General features: G+C 44.5%; 1 protein-coding gene across 8 annotated transcripts in view; it reads left to right on the top strand.

Annotated features, from left to right (window-relative positions):
* nhsl1b (NHS-like 1b) overlaps nt 1-21549 on the top strand; it is a 106284-nt gene that overhangs the window by 29848 nt on the left and 54887 nt on the right. For 2 of the 8 annotated variants that reach the window (XM_085771136.1, XM_085771135.1), the window contains exon 1: nt 12788-14235. The exons of 4 other annotated variants lie outside the window; for them this stretch is intronic. In XM_085771136.1, coding sequence (XP_085627262.1) covers nt 13995-14235 — 241 coding nt within the window. In that variant the 5' untranslated portion in view covers nt 12788-13994. Of the gene's footprint in view, nt 1-12787; nt 14236-14677; nt 14809-21549 lie in introns of those variants that run through there. 2 more of the 8 variants (XM_085771146.1, XM_085771145.1) reach the window with 2 other exon arrangements.

Here is a 21549-nt window from a genome sequence, read left to right as displayed (position 1 = left end):
GATGGACAAACAAAGACAGGAAGATGAGCCAGAGACAGAGGGAGATGAGTCAAAGGGATGTGGAGGGATGGAGAAAGACAGATGGGGAGAGATGAGGAAAGAGGGAGAGAGATGGAGGGAGGCCAGATGGAACTCCGCTCTCCAACTTCTGACAGCTCGTGGGAGGAATATCTTTGGGGAACTCTATTCTGATCGGCGTGTGTGTGTGTGTGTGTGTGTTTTGACAGTCTTGTCACATTACATGGTTAATCATACTATAGCAAATATGAACTCCCTCTTTATTTATATTACCCGGTGTGGGCGTGTTCCACTCAGACACTCTATTTTAAGTTGATCTATTGTTTGTGTGTCTGTGTGTGTGTGTGTGCGTGCGTGCGTGCGTGCATGCTCCCCATTACACCCATGGTTTGTCCGTAATGTGCCTTGAAACCCCAGCGTGTAACGGCTGGACGTCAGCGCTGCCAGCTGGTCTGGGCCAGCGACTGCTGATCTGGATTCGACTCTTAAATCCTTCACTAACGGGATGACTCGCTGTGGGAGCTGGTCTTGGATCAGGCGTAAGGAAAGTAAGCCAGTGGGGCGGAAAGAGGTTGCAGACAAGAATCTGTGTGTGTGTATACTGTGTGTGTGTGTGTGTGTGTGTTGGTGAAATAAATCTGGTCTCAGTCCAGTATTTAAAGGAGTTTTGTGCTTGGTTTTGATGTAACGCTGTGAGCCTGGATAAGAGGGATGAGCTCAGAATAACGAACGGTTTTCTGTGTGTGTGTGTGTGGGTGTGTGTGTGTGTGTGTGTGTGTGTGTGTGTGTGTGTGTGTCAGACAGCTCACAGCTGTAGAGGGCAAAAAGCCAGATCCAGAGTCAGCCCCTATTGTCACAGTAACGGTTGGCCTGCCGTCTGCTTAATCAGCATAATTTTCTCGGTCTCCCTCTTGCTGTCTTTTTGTCTTTTATTCTCTATCTCAATCAATCTCTCTCTCTCTCCCTCTCTTTGCCCATGTGTCTCTCTCTCTCTCTCTCTCTCTCTCTCTCCATCACTTTCTATTTCATGTCTTCTTTTATCCCTCTACATCACCCTCCTCCTCCTCCTCCTCTTTAAATCACTGTTAATGCCAGCACTTGGTGTGTCTGGAGGAGCTGCAGATAGAGAGTGTGTTTCTGCTGCAGCGCGGTCACACATTTATACACACATCTACACACACAGTCACAGGAATTATGGGCGAGGGCCACACACACACACACACACTCTGATGGCTGCGCTGCTACTGTTATTTCACACATCCTGGCTTTTATTAGTTTTTCCTCTCTCTGTGTTCCACTTATGTGCTTGTTAAAAGTCTTTATATATGTAAACACATGGCGTATAATAGTCACACCTCTTAGCAGGCCATAAACATGCTGATTAAAAAAACACCTTTGCTTTCATCCTTTTGTAAGTTTTTTTTTTCTACTCTTCTCTTTTGTTTGTTCCACTTATTTCTTACTTAGTTTCTACCTCACGCTCACCATCAGACTCACACGCACACTCACGCGAACAAAGAGTGTTGAGCAGAGGACAGTGGCACCTGTAGTAAGCGGGCCCCACTGGGGTTTGATGGGCGTGTTGCCAGATTGGACTCCTGGTGGGTTGCCAGACTGGCTGTCAGCGCATGACCTGAACTTTGTCTTCACCTCTGTCTGACTGTCCCATCCTCCCGCCCTCATTACACTCTCTCCCCTGGGAGTTTAGCTTCATTTTTGTAAGAAATGAATCCAAACCCACCGTGAACCATGATACAGTGGGGGTTTATTTTTTCTCTCTTAAAGGTGGTGGGACAGAAATAAAATGTGTTTTATTAGAAAAATGAGTCCCTTGACCTTACCCTTATTGTCTTTTGAGGGTCACATGATTAACTTTGGGGACAGTACAGATGCATTTGGCCTGAGGCGAGAAAACACTGCGGGCAGATTGACAGTCCCAGGATTTAAAGATAGATAATAACAAATGTAATTTTTTCACGTGGCACTTTACCTCTACTGTGCGTTCACACCAAAAGCTTCCAAAGATGCAAAGTCGCCCGAGGATGCGCTTCAGACAAGACGGCTTCCAAAGCGGCAAAATATTTTTAGCCACTTTGGTCGCTCTTCACGTGACTGATGTCAAAGTTCGATCACGCTGGTCATTTAAAGGAGCCGAAGCCCGAAGGACACCTCTATGGGCTCTATGCACAGCTCCACCACTTCCTGAATTTAAGGCAGGTCCTTCATTTCCTGTCTTACATTATTGGACAAACTGATTAATCCAGGTGTGTCTGAGGAGTCACAATGGTCAGACACACCTGGATTAATCAGTTTGTCCAATAATGTAAGACAGGAAATGAAGGACCTGCCTTAAATTCAGGAAGTGGTGGAGCTGTGCATAGAGCCCATTCTGACTGGTTGCCGCCGAACCACGTCATAGCTAATTACCACAAAGTTAACCGAGACTCACGCTTTTGGAAGCGCGGCTTACGGCAGTCGACGCTTTGGTCGCTCAGGTCGCCGGGCTCTCATTGAAAATGAATGACTTCTGGTGCTTTGGGAGCTTTTGGTGTGAACACACAGTAAGACTTTACCATAATGACATGTAGGTACCAATAGACAGTCTATGCTTAATTTCCGTCTTTGTCAACCAGAGCAAAAGAATTGGACTGTGATGAAACAATGGAAACATCATAAATACATAAACTGTAACTGGTAAGATACATATCAAATCTGGAATAGAAACAGCTCCAGTCTCTACTTTTTCTGCTGGCACAAGTCACTTTCTGTTAAACAGAAAAATCACCTGCAGGGTATTGTGATGGTGTGCAGCAATATTGCCATCAGGGCCATCAGATACAGTCTGCCACTTTACAGAACCAGCAGGTTCATACAGTCAATAGTCCCTGCTGTCATCAGCCTAGTTAATGACTCTATGCAATATGAATTGTCTTTGGTATTTTCCTATATGGCAGCAGGTCTTCATGGCTGTGACTCCTGAGAAACCTCCTGCAGCACACACTCTGGCTCTGGAAGAACCCCGTGGCAGGTCACTGTTGAATAGACACACGTGTTGTGTCAGCATGGATCTCGCTGTTTTCACTCAGCATCCACTCTCAAGGCGTCTATATGTTTACACTCTGGAGCACACTCGCTGTTATATGTGAAGGGAAAACAATACAGGAACACACATGTGCTTACATAAAGTATCTGCAGGAGGTAAAACCTTGTGCAGTGAGGGCCCAAAGAGTTTATATAGGGTGTGCGTGTGGACGTATTTGTACAGTATATGTTTACATTATGTAAGTTTGTGTTCATGTATGAGCATGTGCTGTAAAACTGAACATTCCTGCGTCCTGACGGGTGTTTCCTCTCACACATGTGCTTGTCCAACTGCTGTCATCAGTCAATCAGAGCTCAGGAGAGACAGGGAGGAAACAGACACTCACGTGCTCGCACACACACGCTCTCTCTCCACCTTGTGCAGTCCTACCTGTGAGATTTAAAACAAAACAAAACAAAACAGGTTTGGCCACATGGCAGAATTACCCAAGCCACATGTAAACTCTGTTGCATTGACAAACATGTTGCCTGTCGATACAATAGGGAACACCTTCTGGGCAGTCAGACTGTCAAAACTCACCAAGAGCTGAATTATAATACTGAATCCAGTATAACATTAAAAACCCACTCAGCTGCTCAGTGGATTCTCCTCATCTGTGAGCACACGCTGTATTATTTGCATAGAGATAATGAAGTGTGTTGGTTTACTTATGGTGAAACACTTAATTCATTTTGTGCCAGGTTTCAGATTTCCTAACATGCATGAGAAAACTATTTCCTACACGTCACTCAATACACAGCTGCTCATAGAAGAAAGTAAAGGCTGCATTCAAATGGATACAGTCTTAATGGATAGATGAGTTTTCACACATCACCTACTGTCCTTTTCTTTTCTTTTCTTTTCTTCTGCTTTGAAGTTCACCATCTGCACATGGTTTTTGTGAATACCATACTCTGCGTGAAAAAGTTCAGATTAGGGATGCACCGATTGTGAAATTCTGGGCCGATGCCGATGCCGATGTTTAAAATAACAATTTGGCCGATGGCCGATGCCGATGCCGATGTTTTTTCTTTTTGTTATTTATTCCGTCTTTGGTGCCACAGAAACATTAGGCTACTGAACTATTTTAAAAGTCTTTCAGCTCTTCATCATATTATTATTTAATGAGCACAAATTCAGTTAGACAAATTTATGAAACAAAAACAAACTTTAATGTCAATTTTTACTTGACATAACCTTAAAACACTTACAGTGGTTTTTTTAATAAAATGCTCAAATATGTCAAATTACTTCAACTTCTCTCCCTAACCCCCTTTATCTGCAATTAACCAACTTGCTCAGTAGGCTAGTAACACAGAGACAGAAGGATAAAAGGTTGTTGTTTTTTCCCAAACAGTTGATGAACTAAAAATAATCTGTATGTAGGTACACTGAAAGAGAAATTAAGCAGGATTTCTCCCGTGGCTATGCTACATTTTTACCTCAATTAAAAAGCCCCAGAGTAATTGTGATAGTTAACTACATGACTTGTGACTGGTTACAGTGAGAACGGAGGCTCTCTGCCTTCACCTGGCGTCTCTCTCGTTGCAACATCAGTGTAGTAGTCTACCTGGCCGCCCCCCGTGTCCCAGCTCTTGTCTCTGTGGCACCGCGACACAGACGCGCTGCGTAACGTAATGTTTATAACAGTTACGTAATCCACCGCTCCATTTATTGATTTCTCGCTGGCGTCGTTGTAAACAACAAACACGTGGCCAGGCGGAGGTTAGAGGAAAAAAAAGCGACCAGACGAGTTCCTCTCTAACGGGTGTATACAGGGGATTTAAATGACGAGGGGCGTTCAGGCTCCTCCGTTCCTCTGCTCGCCATGACCACGCTGCACATATCAAGCGTGTTTATTAAACATGCGCGCAACTTTTTTTTTCAAAAATCAATCCGCGGATCACATGTGTGCTGAACCGAAGATATTGATCAGAACAGATCACAGATCAATGATGATCCGTTGCACCACTAATATCTTCCCCCCCAAACAAAGGAAAAAAGAAAGGTTCCTCCCGAGCACAGCTGTTCATGCGGCATTTAAACCAACATAAACATCGGCCACTGCCATCGGTGAATGTCATCTTTTTTTGCCGATGGCCGATGGCAGTTAACGAGCCGAACATCGGCCGATGTCGATGTTAGACCGATGCATCGGTGCATCCCTAGTTCAGATGCATATGCAAACCACATCTGGCCACAGGTCTGCTGGACCAGCTCCGCCACTCAGGCATGACTGATTAGGAATGCATGGAGTCGACCGCACCCTTTCTCCTCTTCAACCACTGGACGCAAGCCTGCTGGGCGTGTGTGTGTATGTGTGTGTGTGTGAGTGTGTGAATGCCCTGCTCAGATTACTGGAGTTCATTTGTCTTGTAAGCTATAGTGCCACTCCTTTCTCAAACTTTTATTCCCCTCATGCTCTGGTCTCACCTCATTGCTGCCCCCCCCCCCCTTTCCTTTTCCTTTTTCTCTCCCTCTCTCTCTGTATTTGGTGAGAAAGATCATAAATCTACAGCACCAACAGAGGGAGTCTGTACACATATCTTCATATACTGTATCCCCCAGCCTTTTCATGCTGGACTGTTTCACAGATGTGGCTCAGACGGTGCTTCCTTGTCCTTTTGTCTTGACGATGGTGCGTTTTCTTCGTTAAATATGTCGACGTGCAGGAATTAAGCTCAGAAACAGAAAAACACTCCCAGCCAGACTCATGGTCCGAGCTAATCCTGGAGTCAGCTGCTGCTGTTGGTCAGGGCTGAGGAGTCAAAGGTCAATACCTGCTTCATTTTTCCCCCTCTTTGTCTCTGTGGATAAACTGCACTCACACATGACTCTTGGGACACACACGAACACACGCATACACACTCACATTCTTAAGTGCAAACACACAGGAGGGGTTCCTGAGAAGGGTGCTTCAGGCTTAAGCTGCCAGCTTCTACCAGAGAATAATAGAATTGAGTAACACACACATGCACACACACACACACACACACACACACACACACACACACACACACACTGTGCTTTCTGCTGGAATAATAGATGCTGGAATAATGGAGCACGTGGCCAGAGGAATGAGGGGATTTGTCTTCCAACCAGAGTTGAATTGACAAGACTTGACTACAGGAGTCTGGACCAACTTGGTTGCCGTCAAGAACTCAAAGAGGCTGTGTGTGTGTGTGTTTGTGTGTGTGTGTCCTCGATAGGGCTGTTCCACAGAGGCCAAATTTAGGCCTTGAATGTTTGAGATAGCAGTGTTATCCCCTCACTGGAGATTGATATCTTTGTACAGACAAGCACACACCCATGAGCACACAAACATGCATTATTCCCTCCAGGCCACGAGATAATATTGTGAACCGACTTTAGTCTGACAGTAAATTGTTTGTCACATATACAAACAAACACACAGACACACGGATGCACACATTTTCCGGCCCATTGAGTCTTTCAGTGAAGTACTACTAGAGCCACGCTGACCGGCAGAGGAGACGGCAGCCTGGTGGCTCCCCCATGTGGTTGGAAAGAGTCATTACGTATCAACTTGGCTGAACAAAATGTGCATTTAATCGACAAATTATAAAAATGTGTGGCAGTTCTTGCTCAAGCAAGCAATGTTGAAACATATGTGTAACTCCACCAGAGTTAATGCTGCTGTTTTCTTCAACTGGCTCAAGTGCACAACATGTCCTGTACGAGACACATACTGTAAAGCTGTAACAGCTTTTTATATTTTATCTTGATGAACTCACTTGATGCATTGCTTTTAAAAATGCAATTCCTGAATTAACTGATGGAGTTTCTTGTACTGTACAGGAACAGCCAGAAAACAGTGAAAAATGCTGAGTGTTATTTCTCAGAGCCAGCAGAAAATCAGTCAGTGCAAAACACCAAAAGATTAACTTAACTATCATAGTTAAAAAAACAAAAAAACAAAACTTAGCTATGTGATAAAGGAAAGCAGCAAACACTCATGGGTAAGAAGCTGGAGCAGAGGCTGATGTTTCTGTATTTCTGTTACTGATTTTGACTTCAGTGCAACAAATCCAGTGTAATTTCATGGCAATCAGTGGTCAATGACAAACAATAGGATGATATTTGACATAATAATAATTAAAAAATCATACACAGATCGAGTATCAGTTGTTTTCCCATGTAGCGTAAGTGCAAAACTCAGACATGACAGTCCTGGTTGCTCCAGAGGGAATGACCGGCTGCAGCAGCAGCAGCAGCAGCAGCTGCTCTCTCCACGGCCAGCAGAGGGCTGTTGCTGGGCAGCGGTGCGGCCCTGCCCTGCCCTGCCCTGCCCTGCCCCGCCCCCTGGAGGTCAGAAGTTGCTAGTCAGCAGACACTATAGAGGGACATTTTATACTGTGTGTGACTCACTCTTTCCTCTCATCCTCCTTACCCATTATCATGTGGATTAGTCTCTTTTATTCTCTGTCGTCTCCTCCCCTCCCTGTAGACTGCAGTTTGATCAGGGCTGAGCTACTGTACATAACACAGTGTGCTCTTCATTTGTTGCAATGGCTCCACCGTGCCTCATTCATTGTAGTAAAAAGCCTGACACCAAACAGTGATGATCTGAAGGTCGTCCTCACCTCACCCCCCGCCCGCCAACCTCCCATCATTCTTAGTGGCAGTTTAAGTGCATCGTGCCACCTTATGGGGTTAGTCTATGGACCCTGCTGGGACTGATGGCTAATTGAGTGAGTTGTCCTAGAAACACACACATTAATCACACAACAATGCATTTGCATACTTGTTGTGGTTAATCTCTCCCATTTAGGGCATCAAACAACATATGTAAGTACTATACAATCATGTTATCCTACACACATACAACATAAACACACGCAGTAATCAGAGATTGTTGTCTGTTACTGTCAGTCTGAGTGATGCATCATCTACTGGCAAAGCCTCATGGGAGTCTGGGGATGTAGCTCTTTGTTCACGGCTCAGGACTGGTGCTCTTAATAACATAAAATTCATATGATCACTGACCCACTGACAGCGAAGGGCAACTGTAGGACAACTAAAAGACAACGTGAGGCTTCTGATTTTATCACTTGTAGCAGTTATGAATGGAAAGGTTGAGAAATTGAAGAAAAGAGATGAGCAGCAGAGAGACATTAAAATACCTTACCAAATTAAATTCTGTCTCAGGAAGTGATGTGACAAAAGGAAAGGAGACGAGGACGGAGACGAATGAGTGATGCAGGCAGACGTGCTGCCGGCGGAGGTGAAGGCCGAGCCCTCGGGTTCAAAAAGAGGTCGGGGTTCAGAGTTCACGGGCTTACAGGTCAAACATTTGTCAGGAGGGGACAGCGGTAGATAATACTGTCCTCAGTATTGTGTGTGAAGAATAGAGTGCACACACTCAGCAGAACGGTTTATCGGTCTGACACTACAGCTAATCAATGTCTTGTTCATTAGGACGAAAACAATCTCTGCTGTCTCTCTTTGATCCTTTTTTTCTACTTTGTCTCCCAACAGGATGTTCTACTATCTTCTATTTACACCATATGAGGGCCAGAGGACACTTTTTAAACAGTTTAGGATGAGGTTGTCACTCAGCTGCTGAGATTTTAGGATCTTTGAAATACATGACCAAAATGAACATCTGTCATGGTACTTATGAATGGAACTACTGTATTATTATAAATATGGTCTAGTATACCAGTGCTAACATGCTGTATATCGTAAAAGCAAAAGACACAGTTGAGTAAAACATGTGGAACAAAGTGTACGCAGTATGTTTGTGTTGTTGGTATACGGTACACACAGATGCATTTCTACATCAGATGCGTGTTTATGTAAGGACGAGAGGCCTCTTTCCTCCAGCTGTAAAGAATCCAACACCTCCTGAAGGCACCTAATATAGAACCGACAGTACACACACACACACACACACACACACACACACACACACACACACACACACACACACACACACACACACACACACACACACACACACACACACAAACACACAAACACACACACATGCATATAAACACACACATAAACACAGAGGGGGAGAAAACTTTCCTCCACTTCCCTTGAGGTGGAACCTAACTGTGATTGTGGTTACAGTGAAACTAAATTGGGGAAACCAGTCTTTGTTTCCAAAAAAGACAAACCATCTCTTATCAGGTTTGGTCCAGCGTGTCTCCAAATGCAACAGAAATACCCACAAACTCTTTCTCACACACACATATACACACACATATACACATACACAAAAACATCAACTTGCATATAACAGTTTCAGTAAATGTGGGGTGGTGTGTAATAAAAGCTTTCCTCTGTGGTGCAGCTGAACCCCTGTGTTTAACGGGCTGTGTGAGTGTGTGAGACACACACTGTCAAACTCTGCTGACGGGGACTTGGAATTTGTCGGAGACTCTCGGCCAAGCTGTGTGGACTAAATGATACTTTACTTTCTGTGTGTACTTGTGTGTGTTGGCAGAGTGCGCTGTCCCGTGTTGCATCCAAGTAGGCTTCTTTATCCGCTATATTTACCTTTTGTGTGTAGTAGCCATATTGATTTCAGGCGTTACCGGCCCTCTGATGTCCGATTGGGTTACCTGGCAACCTGGCCGCTCTTATGTCACCGTCCCATCGTGCAAGCCGGGTCTATTTGTCAAGTGTGCATGCGTAGTATATCAGCAGGATGAAATTGATACTTTTCACCACTGTGGTGTTTTCTATAGCCGGAGATATCGTCTAGTCAGTTTGGCAAGTTCTCCCTCGTTTTCAGCAGAATGACAGGATTACGTTTTTTCTTATGAAATGATAATCAGCAGCTTTAAAGGGCTGACTCATTTTGTATCGACAATGTCATCTTTACTTCTAGTTTCTCTTTGACATCTTCTTTCTCTTCACTTGCTTTATAGGAAGTGTCCAATAATTCATATAAACTGTATCTGCTATTGTGTATCTTTTTTATGATGTGTCTTTTTGTTGCAGGACTGTGTGAATCCAGTTTATCTTCTAATAACCTCTACTTTTAACATGATTACATGTAATTTAGCTTTAATTACCCAGTAGTTTAAGTTTAGTCTGCTCTTGTGTTTACTTTGACTCTCGTCTCGCTCCTTTTCGTGTGTGACAGAAATATCCCAAACTGACATTTTTTGACCCGTGCGGCCTGTTTAGTGTCCTTTGAGTCTGTGTTGTTTCACTGCTAATCATCGGCACACGTCTGATAATATAATCATGTGTTTGCATTCTGTTGCAACAGGACAGTGACACCATTGAACTGAAAGTATCTGCTGCCTGGAACTTTGTGGTGCAGAAATGATGCTGTTGCAGATTACGTTATTGCTTAATTTACTGTAAACTCAACTTCTCTTCTCAAGGGAAGTAAACCACTAGTATGATAAATGTGCCATCATGGATTTATATTTTTCATAGACTTACAATAGTCAAGGATACAAAAAAAATACACTTTTATAATTTCTCCCTGTTAAACATTGTTTTATAATCATTAATATTATCTGATAGCACTTACTGTAATCTGTTTATTAACAAATTTTCTCTAAACCTCTCAAGTTGGCTCATAATTTCAGCCTCTATTGATTGATTGATAGGTCTTTATGTATGAGGGACAATACAAAGGCCAGATACATTTTTCATGTTTTCTGCTGAAGTACATGTTTGTGAATAATCATCCTCAGTCTTTGGTAAAAGACTGAAAAAAATAGCTGATTGGCCCTTTAAAGACAAACTGACAGATCATAGTCTTTGTACTGGATCATTGGACATCAGATAAAAGCAGAGCTGCCAGTTGAAACCCGTCAATGACCGTTATTCTTGATTGATATTCTCCTCTGACCAGAAGCAGCTGAACCAAAGCTGTTGAACGTCCACTGCACCACCACAGACGTCCGGTTGAACATATTGACCATTGTCACCGCTGTCGCGTCTCTGAGTGCAGCTTTAAAAGGAAATGCAAACAAGGTGATTTATGAAATGGGAAATGGGGTGGGGGTCAAAACCACCGGGATGCTGACTTCATATGATGACCTTTGGCCTTCAATCCCCTTTGGGGGTTACGGTTCTAAAGAAGCTTTTGCTTCCTGAAAAGAGGAAATCAAAAGACTTAACTGCCGCTGAGTGTCTTGTTTTTGTCCTGTATTTGTTTTATGTTGTCCTCCATGTTGATTTTCTGGTTTATCATGACGCTCATCACCACTTAACGTCTTGCTCTGTGTCGTTTTTATTGCTCATTTTAAATTCATAGACTAACTAAACCCTTCATATCCGCTTAGTAAGCATAATGCTGAGTTGTTATTAAGGGACTGTGACCTTATGCTTGTCAGCAAAGATCTTAATGTGTGTGTGTGTGGTAGGAAGAGAGACTGTGTGTTCCTGGTTTATTCATGTTTATAAGTTGTGACATCACTGGCTGGCTGTTGTCCCTCTGTGTAAACAACAAGTGCTGAGATAGTAGATTTCCTCTCTAAAGGGAAATAGAAAATGAGGTCGGGGACCTGACAGAGAGACGGGGGGTTAAGTCTAGGTTTACACTCAACCAAGCCACAGATCTGGGATCAGCTTTCAGCTGCGCGCTGGACACACAAAAGGTGATCCACAATGTGGTGTTGTAGTTTCAAATCAGTTTCAAAACCCAACCCGTGTCCTCTCATTTTCTGCCATCAGGACTAATTAAAATTGTGCAAGTGGGAAGGAGAAAGATTCAAGGAATTGATAAGGTTTGCTTCGACATGTGTGTACGATACACAATAAGCACTGGTTTATTGTCACACCTTGGTGGTCACACACTCCCTTTGCGGTTACACTTGGGTGGGAAAACTCCACCTCCCTAACACACTCGTAGCGTCCCATAAAGACTCTGTTTTTGTCCCTCAGGGCCTCTGTTGCTATTTAAACTCACCTCAACTATATGTTGGTCTGCTAAGTATGTGTTGTGCATTATATCTTACAAAAAAATGTACACTAAATGCACATTTCTCATAAAAGTTTTGAAAACTAAAAACCTCTTGGGTGCAGTGGCCAGTGTTAGTTGTGTATGTTCAAACCGGGGTTGTCGAGTGTGTGTTTTCATCGCCCCTGTTGCTTCATGTTCACTGTTGTCTTCAGATCTTCAAAACTTGTTGTTTAACCAGTTGCCTCAAGCACCTCAGGCAGAACGTCAGTAATGCTCCAAGTTGTTTGAAATGGTCTTAAAAATATCTTTAAACACACATCTCAGTTTCCTCGTGCGCGCTCTTTGTCCAGAGAGAAATCGCTCTGACCCTGCAAGTCGACAGCAGCTGCTCCATCCATTTATTTCATCCGAACTGGCATCAAAACGACTTTTAAGATGAAATAGGGCGAGGACAGAAGCCTTCAGCGGTACATGGAGAAGGACCGGATTAAACACTGTGTCTCTGTGGGACGACAAAGCATCTGATGGACAAGAGGTGACGAGGATAACGAAGAAAGCAAACAGAAGGACAAGTGGGGGAGAAAAAAAAAGGTGTGAGGGAGGAAAGAAACGAGCCAAGGAGGGGAGGGAGGAGTGGTTGCCATGCCGGCAAACCGATGGAGGGGAGGGGCCGAGACCAGGGATCACAGTAAAGAGAAAGAAGGAGGGAGGGAAGGAAGGAAGAAGGGACGGGCTGACTCGTATTTCAGCACCGTGGCTACTAGGGTTGGGTGTAACCCTAACCCTATACTCACAACACACATAGTCAACTCCTGAAGTCACACTCTGGAGGACTGACCAGGAGAAGCCGGAGTCAGGGAATCCTCACCGGCATGCACTTCATTACCAAACCTCTCTTTGCTGCATGTGTGTTCAGCAGGTGTGCATCATTTTTGTTCTATCACCCGTGCTGATCAGCTGATTGATGAGCGAGTCAGATCCAGACAGCTGACAACCACCCACATGGACTTTTTTTGTTTTGGTGTGTTTTTTTGTTTTTTTCCTCCATCACATCGGACTTACTCGGCAAACCTGCTCTTCTCTTCACCACCAACTCTCTGGAAACTCTGAGACTTGATATCATCTTTACCACAAGTGCATTCACACACTGTCTGCAGAGGATCTCTATTTGGAGCTCGTGGCCGGAGGATTTCACATGCGAGTGTGTTTATGCCAGTGTGTTACTGTCCATGTAACTTCATCAAGCTGGGAATAGACCGAGTGACATTGTGAAACCTCTTCACCTTCTGGTCTGGCCTGGTGGTGAGACGGTGCACGTCAGCTGGTGTGTGTATATGTGTATGTGTGTGTGTGTGGAGATAACAACACTCAAGGGCACACATGGTCGTAAACAACAACCGCTGACTTGGTAAAAGTATCTTAATGCAATTTGGAAAATCTCTCTCCACCCTGGGTATATGCACCACCGAGGAGTAGAGAGCGCGCGCACATACACGAGTGTGTACGCGAGCGTGTGCAGCAGAGGGGTGGTGATTTTCCAGATTGCTGGATTGCCTAATTGCCCCTTTGGGTTTGGGAATCACGCCCGGAGTCTTAAAGCACAAAGGAAGAGAAGAAGAAAAGGGGAAGGAGATGATTTAGTCTGGCTCTTGGCTCACGACAGAGCGATGCATTGAGAAGGAGGTTGGAAGTTGAGGCTGCCCGGGGTCACAGTCATGATGTAGAACTGTGCAAGCAAAGTTAAAGAAAACTGGGCTATGGCTGAGCTTCTTACTGGAACTAATTTAATGCTTAAATTTGAAGCATTTTAACATGTGTGCACATCTGGATCCTGTGTTCAGAAATGCTTGGAATCTCATGATTTGGACTTAGAGTGAACATCTACCAACCAATCTACATCGGAGGATTACTTATTTTTCAGATTAAAACTTGTCTTTAAAGACATTTTTGATCCTACATCCTCCCATCTTGGACTCGCTCCTATCTTGAGTGAGGATGAGAGGGGACAGGAGGTCGTCGTCCTTCCGAAAGGAGAAGCCCGCCGGCCTGTCTCGGGCTCTCAGCTGGCTCAGCGTGTCCACCCTTTCCCACCAGAGCAGGCGCATCTTTCACAGCCAGAACGAGCTCCACGCCGCCCACACTCGGCCCGCGTACTCGCACACTCACCTCCACACCGCGGACGGGGACGACGACGATGACGACGACGACTGGGTGTACCAGCCTCAACATAAAATAGGTGAGAACGGGAAGGAAGCACGAAACTTACTTTCCGATTGTGTTTGTTAGACATACGACCGTAGATGCAGACCCAACGCAGCACATAGTGTGTTTTGTTTGGCTGCATCACAACTTCACACAATGCTTGGAGATCTCTGAATGGATTTTTGTTCTCGCTCTCGACCAGGAAGCCACTAAATGACTTGTTTACTAAGCAAGAAGTGGGTCACTGTCTTTTTATGGCCCCCTTGTTCTCCATCTCTATGTTCCCGACACTTCCTGGTTGACACAGGGAGCCGGCGGGAGGGACTGTTAGCAGGTCAAAGGGCACTTTGTGTCGCCTTGCTATAGGTAAACAATGATGGTCAGTCCGGAAGCAGTTGATGTCACGGGCACGGGTGATGTCACAGGCTGGTGGCGATGCGAGGGGTGAGCTTTGGTGCCAGGGAGAAGGCACATTTGTATGCGTGGGTGCGTTCGTGGAGGCTTGGATAGCTCCGAGTGATAATGCGCTATAAGCAATAGTTTTCAGGAATTACTTCACCACAAGTGAAGACGTTTCCAGATTGTATTTGCATTCCATGCTGCTGAGGTAAGAATCCCATTTATACGCCTCTCAGTACCTCAGGGGTGTTGTGTTTCTAGATAAGCCTCATTACTTATTGATCAGTTCATTTGTCGCGTGTGTCTCTGTGTGTGTATGCGGTCAACAGTGTCAATAATGCTTTAGTGACAATGGTTGTAACTGTAGCCTTACCTTTACCTGAGAATGGAAAAAGACACAGATACTCTGACTCACACCGCCGCTGTCCCTCAGCTGGACTCGGATCAGCCAGGACAGTGCAGGCTATAGTTTTATATTCAAATCATAACTCACACTATCACACTAGCTTTAATTTTCATAAGCTCAGTTACTGTATGTGACATTATAGTCTGTGACTGTCTACACATGGCTCTGTGTTGGGACTATGCTGCCAGGTGAGTTACCTCTCTGGCAGGAACACGCACAAGTTTATAAATGTAGATAAAGGATCGTCTTCGTGTTTGCAACCAAGCACAACAACAACGCTCTGACTCACCGAGCAGCCAGAATGCTTTGTCAGAACTGCTTGTCAGATCGTCACATAGTTTTGTAAACTCCCAGATGGTTTGAACAGTTTTTTTCTATTATAACCCGGCCCCACCTAGATGCCTGCAATGCATACCGTACCTCCTTTGGCTCAATATAACCTTTTGATGAGCGCAGAACCACCAGAGAAAGACTGTCTCCATGACTGGGTGACCTGCACCACATGGGGTTAAGAGAATGACTCAACATGCAGCATCTTTGGTCTTAGTCTGTTGTTAATTTTATTCAAAACATATTCAAATAAAATAAAATCTAGATTTATGTAATCCAAGCACGAGTTGCCATTTTGTTGCCTCACAGTAACGTGGAGCCGGTTGCTGTTGTTGTCGTTTACTGCATGTCTCACCCTTCATCGTCACTCTATCACCTCTGAACCTGCCCCTTCCTAAAACAGCTCGCAGCCACACATGGCTGGAATGGTTCGAGGTGTTGTCATTTTTTTCTCGAAGTCAAAGGGTAGAAGCTGCAGCTGCAAAGATAAAATGGTCACCATTTTGGAATATCATCATTAAGGCCAAGGCTTTAGATACATACATCTGTTAGTGTCTTTTTATCCCAGTTGTCACATGTGCTTCATTAAAAGAATCAGAATTGTATAATCTACATAATAGAGGAATTAGTGGTACAAAAAAAGCATACTGTATTACAATTTGTTAATGTGTAAACCAAACCTTAAACAATGCAAATCCTATTGACTACATGTAGAAAATTGTACATCCAATCCAAATCTCTAATTGCATGTATGCTACTACACTCGATGTAATTTTCAGCTCAGGAAATGTTGTCTGTGTAACAGGACTTTTTGACATAACCTAATTCAGAGTTCCTCATTAGTGATCATTTATTTATCTGGTCAGTTTGATTGGCAGATTGACAGTTATTTGATGGTTTACAGTCAGGAAGCAGAACCAAACTGGTCAATTGCAATTTCTGGTAATTGATCCTTTCCTTGTAAAATCTCCATGGAATAGAGGGGGGGCTGTTTATTGATTGGAGGATATTAGCTAAGAACAAGACCTGGAAATGGAAAGAAATGTAATTAAACATCCAGAAGAAAGGGACCGTGTGTTAAGTTGAGCTGTTGTTGTTCCTGCTCTCTCCAACTCTGCTTTTTGCTGTCTCACACCCACTTTCCTCTCTTGCTCTTTCTCTCTCCATCCATCATAAACACAGTCTATATCTTTTTATAGCTAATTCTAGGCCGGAGAGTGTCACAGACAGGTCAATATAAAACTATTTCATCCAGAGCACACACATGCACAAGCATACAGTAACCGTTTGAATGCACACCACACGGAGGAAACGTCTCATAAGGATACATCTTTAGATGAACCTGAAGTATTTATAACATCTGGATCTGGCTTCCACATGCCTGCCAGGGCCCATTACAAGACACATGGGCAGCCACGCACCGTGCCTGTGTGTAAATATAGCCCCAAATGAGCAGCTGCGGCTCCAGAACCTGCAATTTTGACGCAGCCCTCAGCTTGACTGGTTGGGTGTTTGCCCCGGTTGCCAAGGCAATGGGCGTGCAAGTGAGTGTTTCCTGGTGTGGTTCTGTTTGACCTCTCTATTGGGACGACTCTGAACCAATCATGTGTAAGAGATTGCTTCAATCACCGTCTGGTACACAAGCTGCTATCTGCTTTTCTTGTGCAATTGACTTGAGGTGTGCACTTAGTAAAAATCTAGACATTATGTCCGACAATGTATAGCTCAATAATCATAAGATTGTGAAAGTTGTTCATGGAATGTTTCTAAAACCCAAATGTGACAAGTTGAAGCATAGTTTTTACTCTCTAGCAATCCCAAACCCAAAGATATATTAAATTCACTGTCACATAAAAGCAGCAAATTCTTGCAACAAAGCAGCTGGAACTGAGTAATGCTTGGCTTTGTTGTTTGAATAATGACTTGAACAATTAATCAGTTATTAAAATAGTTGCAGATGGTTTGAGCTTTAATAAGCAGAACTACATAAAACTGTCTATTGTTCATTGCTCTCACACAAACAGGAAACGATACAACACCAGCGCCAGCAGACACCATTAAACTCCCTCTACTCCATACCATCACAGCTGTAGCTTGTACCAATCTCTCTAATGTTTTTGCAGTTAGTATTATAGTTAGTAACATCCTTACCACTATATACTAACAGGAAATAGAGCACTGCATCCTTTCCACAGATTGTTTTTAGTTTTTATTTGTTTGTTTGTTTGCTTTACAAGGTCTTTGCAGAGATCTTCCAGACTATATTTTTACCATTTGCATCTTTGAGTAGTGCCTCAATTTCCTTCGTGGTTTCAGTTGTTGGACGACAGTGTGGCACAAGTGGGACACAAAAGTTTTGGAACATAAGTGTCAATGAATCTTCACAAAGAGACAGCAAATGGGTTTTCCAAAGATGGGATGGCTTTCTGTTTTATGAGATGTTCCTGGAACCGTCCCAAAACTTGTTTTACTTATTCCAGCTGCAAGCAGCTTCTTCGTTTCTAATGTGTAATGTATTATGGGGTCTATGGAGCCTGGCAACAGCACACTTTAATCTGCATACTGACATGTCTGTACACATACATGTGTACATTTAAAACCCTGCTTACATTTACTACATAAAGAGGAATTGGGACTCATTTCTTTGCGGGTGAAGTGGAACAGCTCTGATCTTAGGGCGCTTTCACACTTGACCATTTGTTCCGAAACAGGGAGCGTTTACGTCATATATCGGTTCGTTTGGTCAGATGTGAACACAGCAATCGCGCTCGATGCGGAACAAAACAAGCGGGCCGAGATCGCTTGGGAGAGGCGGTCTCGGCTCGTTTCCATCCGAGCCCTGGAGCGGTTCGTTTGTAGTGAGAACGCAACCGACACATGTATCGGAACAAATTGACTGGTTACCTGGCAACCGGAGGAGGAGGACCAGCATCAGCATCAGCAGCGTGTCGTCTTGGCCTTAAAACAGGAAAGCCGGTGGCCAAAAGAAAAGAAAGACGCAAACTCAAGCCATGAGTCCACCAGCCTTTCCAAGCTGAACCGCGGCGATCAGCACCGGGCAGAGCTCCGCAAACAACCCCTATAACTAGTCATGCTACGGTGCCCGTTTACTAGAAGAAAAAAAGAGTCAAACTGTAGGGTGTTAGAGCAGTGGTTCTCAACCTTTTTGAGTCGCGACCCCCAATTTCACATGCACTGCTGTCCGCGACCCCCCGCCCCAACACACAAACACACACACGCCGGTGTGAACGCATGATGGATAAAGCGCAGCGCTGTCCGCGGTGGGTTTTTTTTTTTTGCCTTTTTAGTTCTTGATCCCTGCACTGAAAAAAATAATTGGCTGCTGTAGTTTTGTCTCCTTGGCCAATATCCGACCTGGAGGTTTTCATCAGGGCAAAAGAACAAAACAAAGTGACGGAGTTTAAATAGATGCGGCTGGCGAGTTGATGCGGTGTCCACACACCCGGGCTGGTTTATGTGACATGCGAGGACCTGTCGGCGCAGGAGCGAGTGGAGCGTGGATGCAAGCCAATCTCCTTCAACCATGCACGGAAAAGGGGAATGACAAGAAAAGTTTTTCTAATTTATTAAGAAACAATGCCCAGGTCAGCAATGCATGACAAGAAACATGTCGTTCATTCGCCCCCTCCAGCCACATCAACTGGGGTCGGGAGGGACCCCAAGGTTGAGAATGGCTGTGTTAGAGGACAGTTCATCTGACATAACTATGACACCTGAAACTGAAAACACAGCTTGACCAACACAACCTGACCACCCCCCTCTCTGTCTCTCTCTCTCTCTCTCTGTCTCTCTCTCTCTCACGGGCAGTGACACGCTCTGTCATTCATTCACGTGTCAGCACTGAGACAGCGGACAGCACGCTTGGTCACTAGCTAATAATAATAATAATAAATAATAATGTAGCCTATTAGACTACATTTGTAGCTATAGCACATTATAGGCATACTTCAAGGTCTCGCCCCAGCCATAAACCAGTCAGCTTGGGCATTTTTTTTAATTGAACTTCAACTAAATAGGCTACTCGTCTGCCCAAATATTAATAAGAAATTGAACCTCCTCACTACTGCAAGTCAGCCCGCGGTTCATTGTTGCCATTGTTGCTGATCAGCTGATGGGGTGTTGTTAGGGCCGTTGCTATGGCGCTGTACCGCTTTAGAATCATGCAATGTGAACACAAACGGCCCAGAAAAAAGAACGCAACAGTTGTATCGGTTTAGTTGCTGAATCGGAACAACTGCAGGTGTGAAAACGCCCTAAGGGCGCTTTCACACCTGACCATTTGTTCCGAAACAGGGAGCGTTTACGTCATATATCGGTTCGTTTGGTCAGATGTGAACACAGCAATCGCGCTCGATGCGGAACAAAACAAGCGGGCCGAGATCGCTTGGGAGAGGCGGTCTCGGCTCGTTTCCATCCGAGCCCTGGAGCGGTTCGTTTGTAGTGAGAACGCAACCGACACATGTATCGGAACAAATTGACTGGTTACCTGGCAACCGGAGGAGGAGGACCACGGGCAACTGCCCCAAAAACATAATGGAGCATCAGCAGCGTGTCGTCTTGGCCTTAAAACAGGAAAGCCGGTGGCCAAAAGAAAAGAAAGACGCAAACTCAAGCCATGAGTCCACCAGCCTTTCCAAGCTGACCCGCGGCGATCAGCACCGGGCAGAGCTCCGCAAACAACCCCTATAACTAGTCATGCTACGGTGCCCGTTTACTAGAAGAAAAAAAGAGTCAAACTGTAGGGTGTGTTAGAGCAGTGGTTCTCAACCTTTTTGAGTCGCGACCCCCAATTTCACATGCACTGCTGTCCGCGACCCCCCGCCCCAACACACAAACACACACACGCCGGTGTGAACGCATGATGGATAAAGCGCAGCGCTGTCCGCGGTGGGTTTTTTTTTTTTTGCCTTTTTAGTTCTTGATCCCTGCACTGAAAAAAATAATTGGCTGCTGTAGTTTTGTCTCCATGGCCAATATTCCGACCTGGAGGTTTTCATCAGGGCAAAAGAACAAAACAAAGTGACGGAGTTTAAATAGATGCGGGTGGCGAGTTGATGCGGTGTCCACACACCCGGGCTGGTTTATGTGACATGCGGGGACCTGTCGGCGCAGGAGCGAGTGGAGCGTGGATGCAAGCCAATCTCCTTCAACCATGCACGGAAAAGGGGAATGACAAGAAAAGTTTTTCTAATTTATTAAGAAACAATGCCCAGGTCAGCAATGCATGCCAAGAAACATGTCGTTCATTCGCCCCCTCCAGCCACATCAACTGGGGTCGGGAGGGACCCCAAGGTTGAGAATGGCTGTGTTAGAGGACAATTCATCTGACATAACTATGACACCTGAAACTGAAAACACAGCTTGACCAACCTGACCACCCCTCTCCCTGTCTCTCTCTCTCTCTCTCTCTGTCTCTCTCTCTCTCACGGGCAGTGACACGCTCTGTCATTCATTCACGTGTCAGCACTGAGACAGCGGACAGCACGCTTGGTCACTAGCTAATAATAATAATAATAATAATAATAATAATAATAATAATAATAATAATAATAATAATAATAATAAATAATGTAGCCTATTAGACTACATTTGTAGCTATAGCACATTATAGGCATACTTCAAGGTCTCGCCCCAGCCATAAACCAGTCAGCTTGGGCATTTTTTTTAATTGAACTTCAACTAAATAGGCTACTCGTCTGCCCAAATATTAATAAGAAATTGAACCTCCTCACTACTGCAAGTCAGCCCGCGGTTCATTGTTGCCATTGTTGCTGATCAGCTGATGGGGTGTTGTTAGGGCCGTTGCTATGGCGCTGTTCCACAGCGCAAAGCGCTGTACCGCTTTAGAATCATGCAATGTGAACACAAACGGCCCAGAAAAAAGAACGCAACAGTTGTATCGGTTTAGTTGCTGAATCGGAACAACTGCAGGTGTGAAAACGCCCTTAAAGTCAGAAATCTGTGGTGGCAACAGTAAAATAAAACAATCTGATACATTATGATACAAAACACTCTATTAATCTCCCAACATAGGACAGACAACAGTGGGAGAGAACAAACAGTTCTCACACAGGCAGCACAGTAGCAAAGTTACCATCAACGAAGAGGTGATTACCGGTATATTATCACTGCTGTTGTAACTCGGCCTCTTAGACCAAGAATTGGCAGCAGTGACACCTTCTCTGTGTCTTT

Source organism: Trachurus japonicus, chromosome 24, assembly GCF_045865225.1.
Source record: "Trachurus japonicus isolate A0001 chromosome 24, Traja_1.0".
Taxonomy (NCBI): Eukaryota; Metazoa; Chordata; class Actinopteri; order Carangiformes; family Carangidae; genus Trachurus; species Trachurus japonicus.
This window is presented reverse-complemented; position numbering and strand designations above follow the sequence as displayed.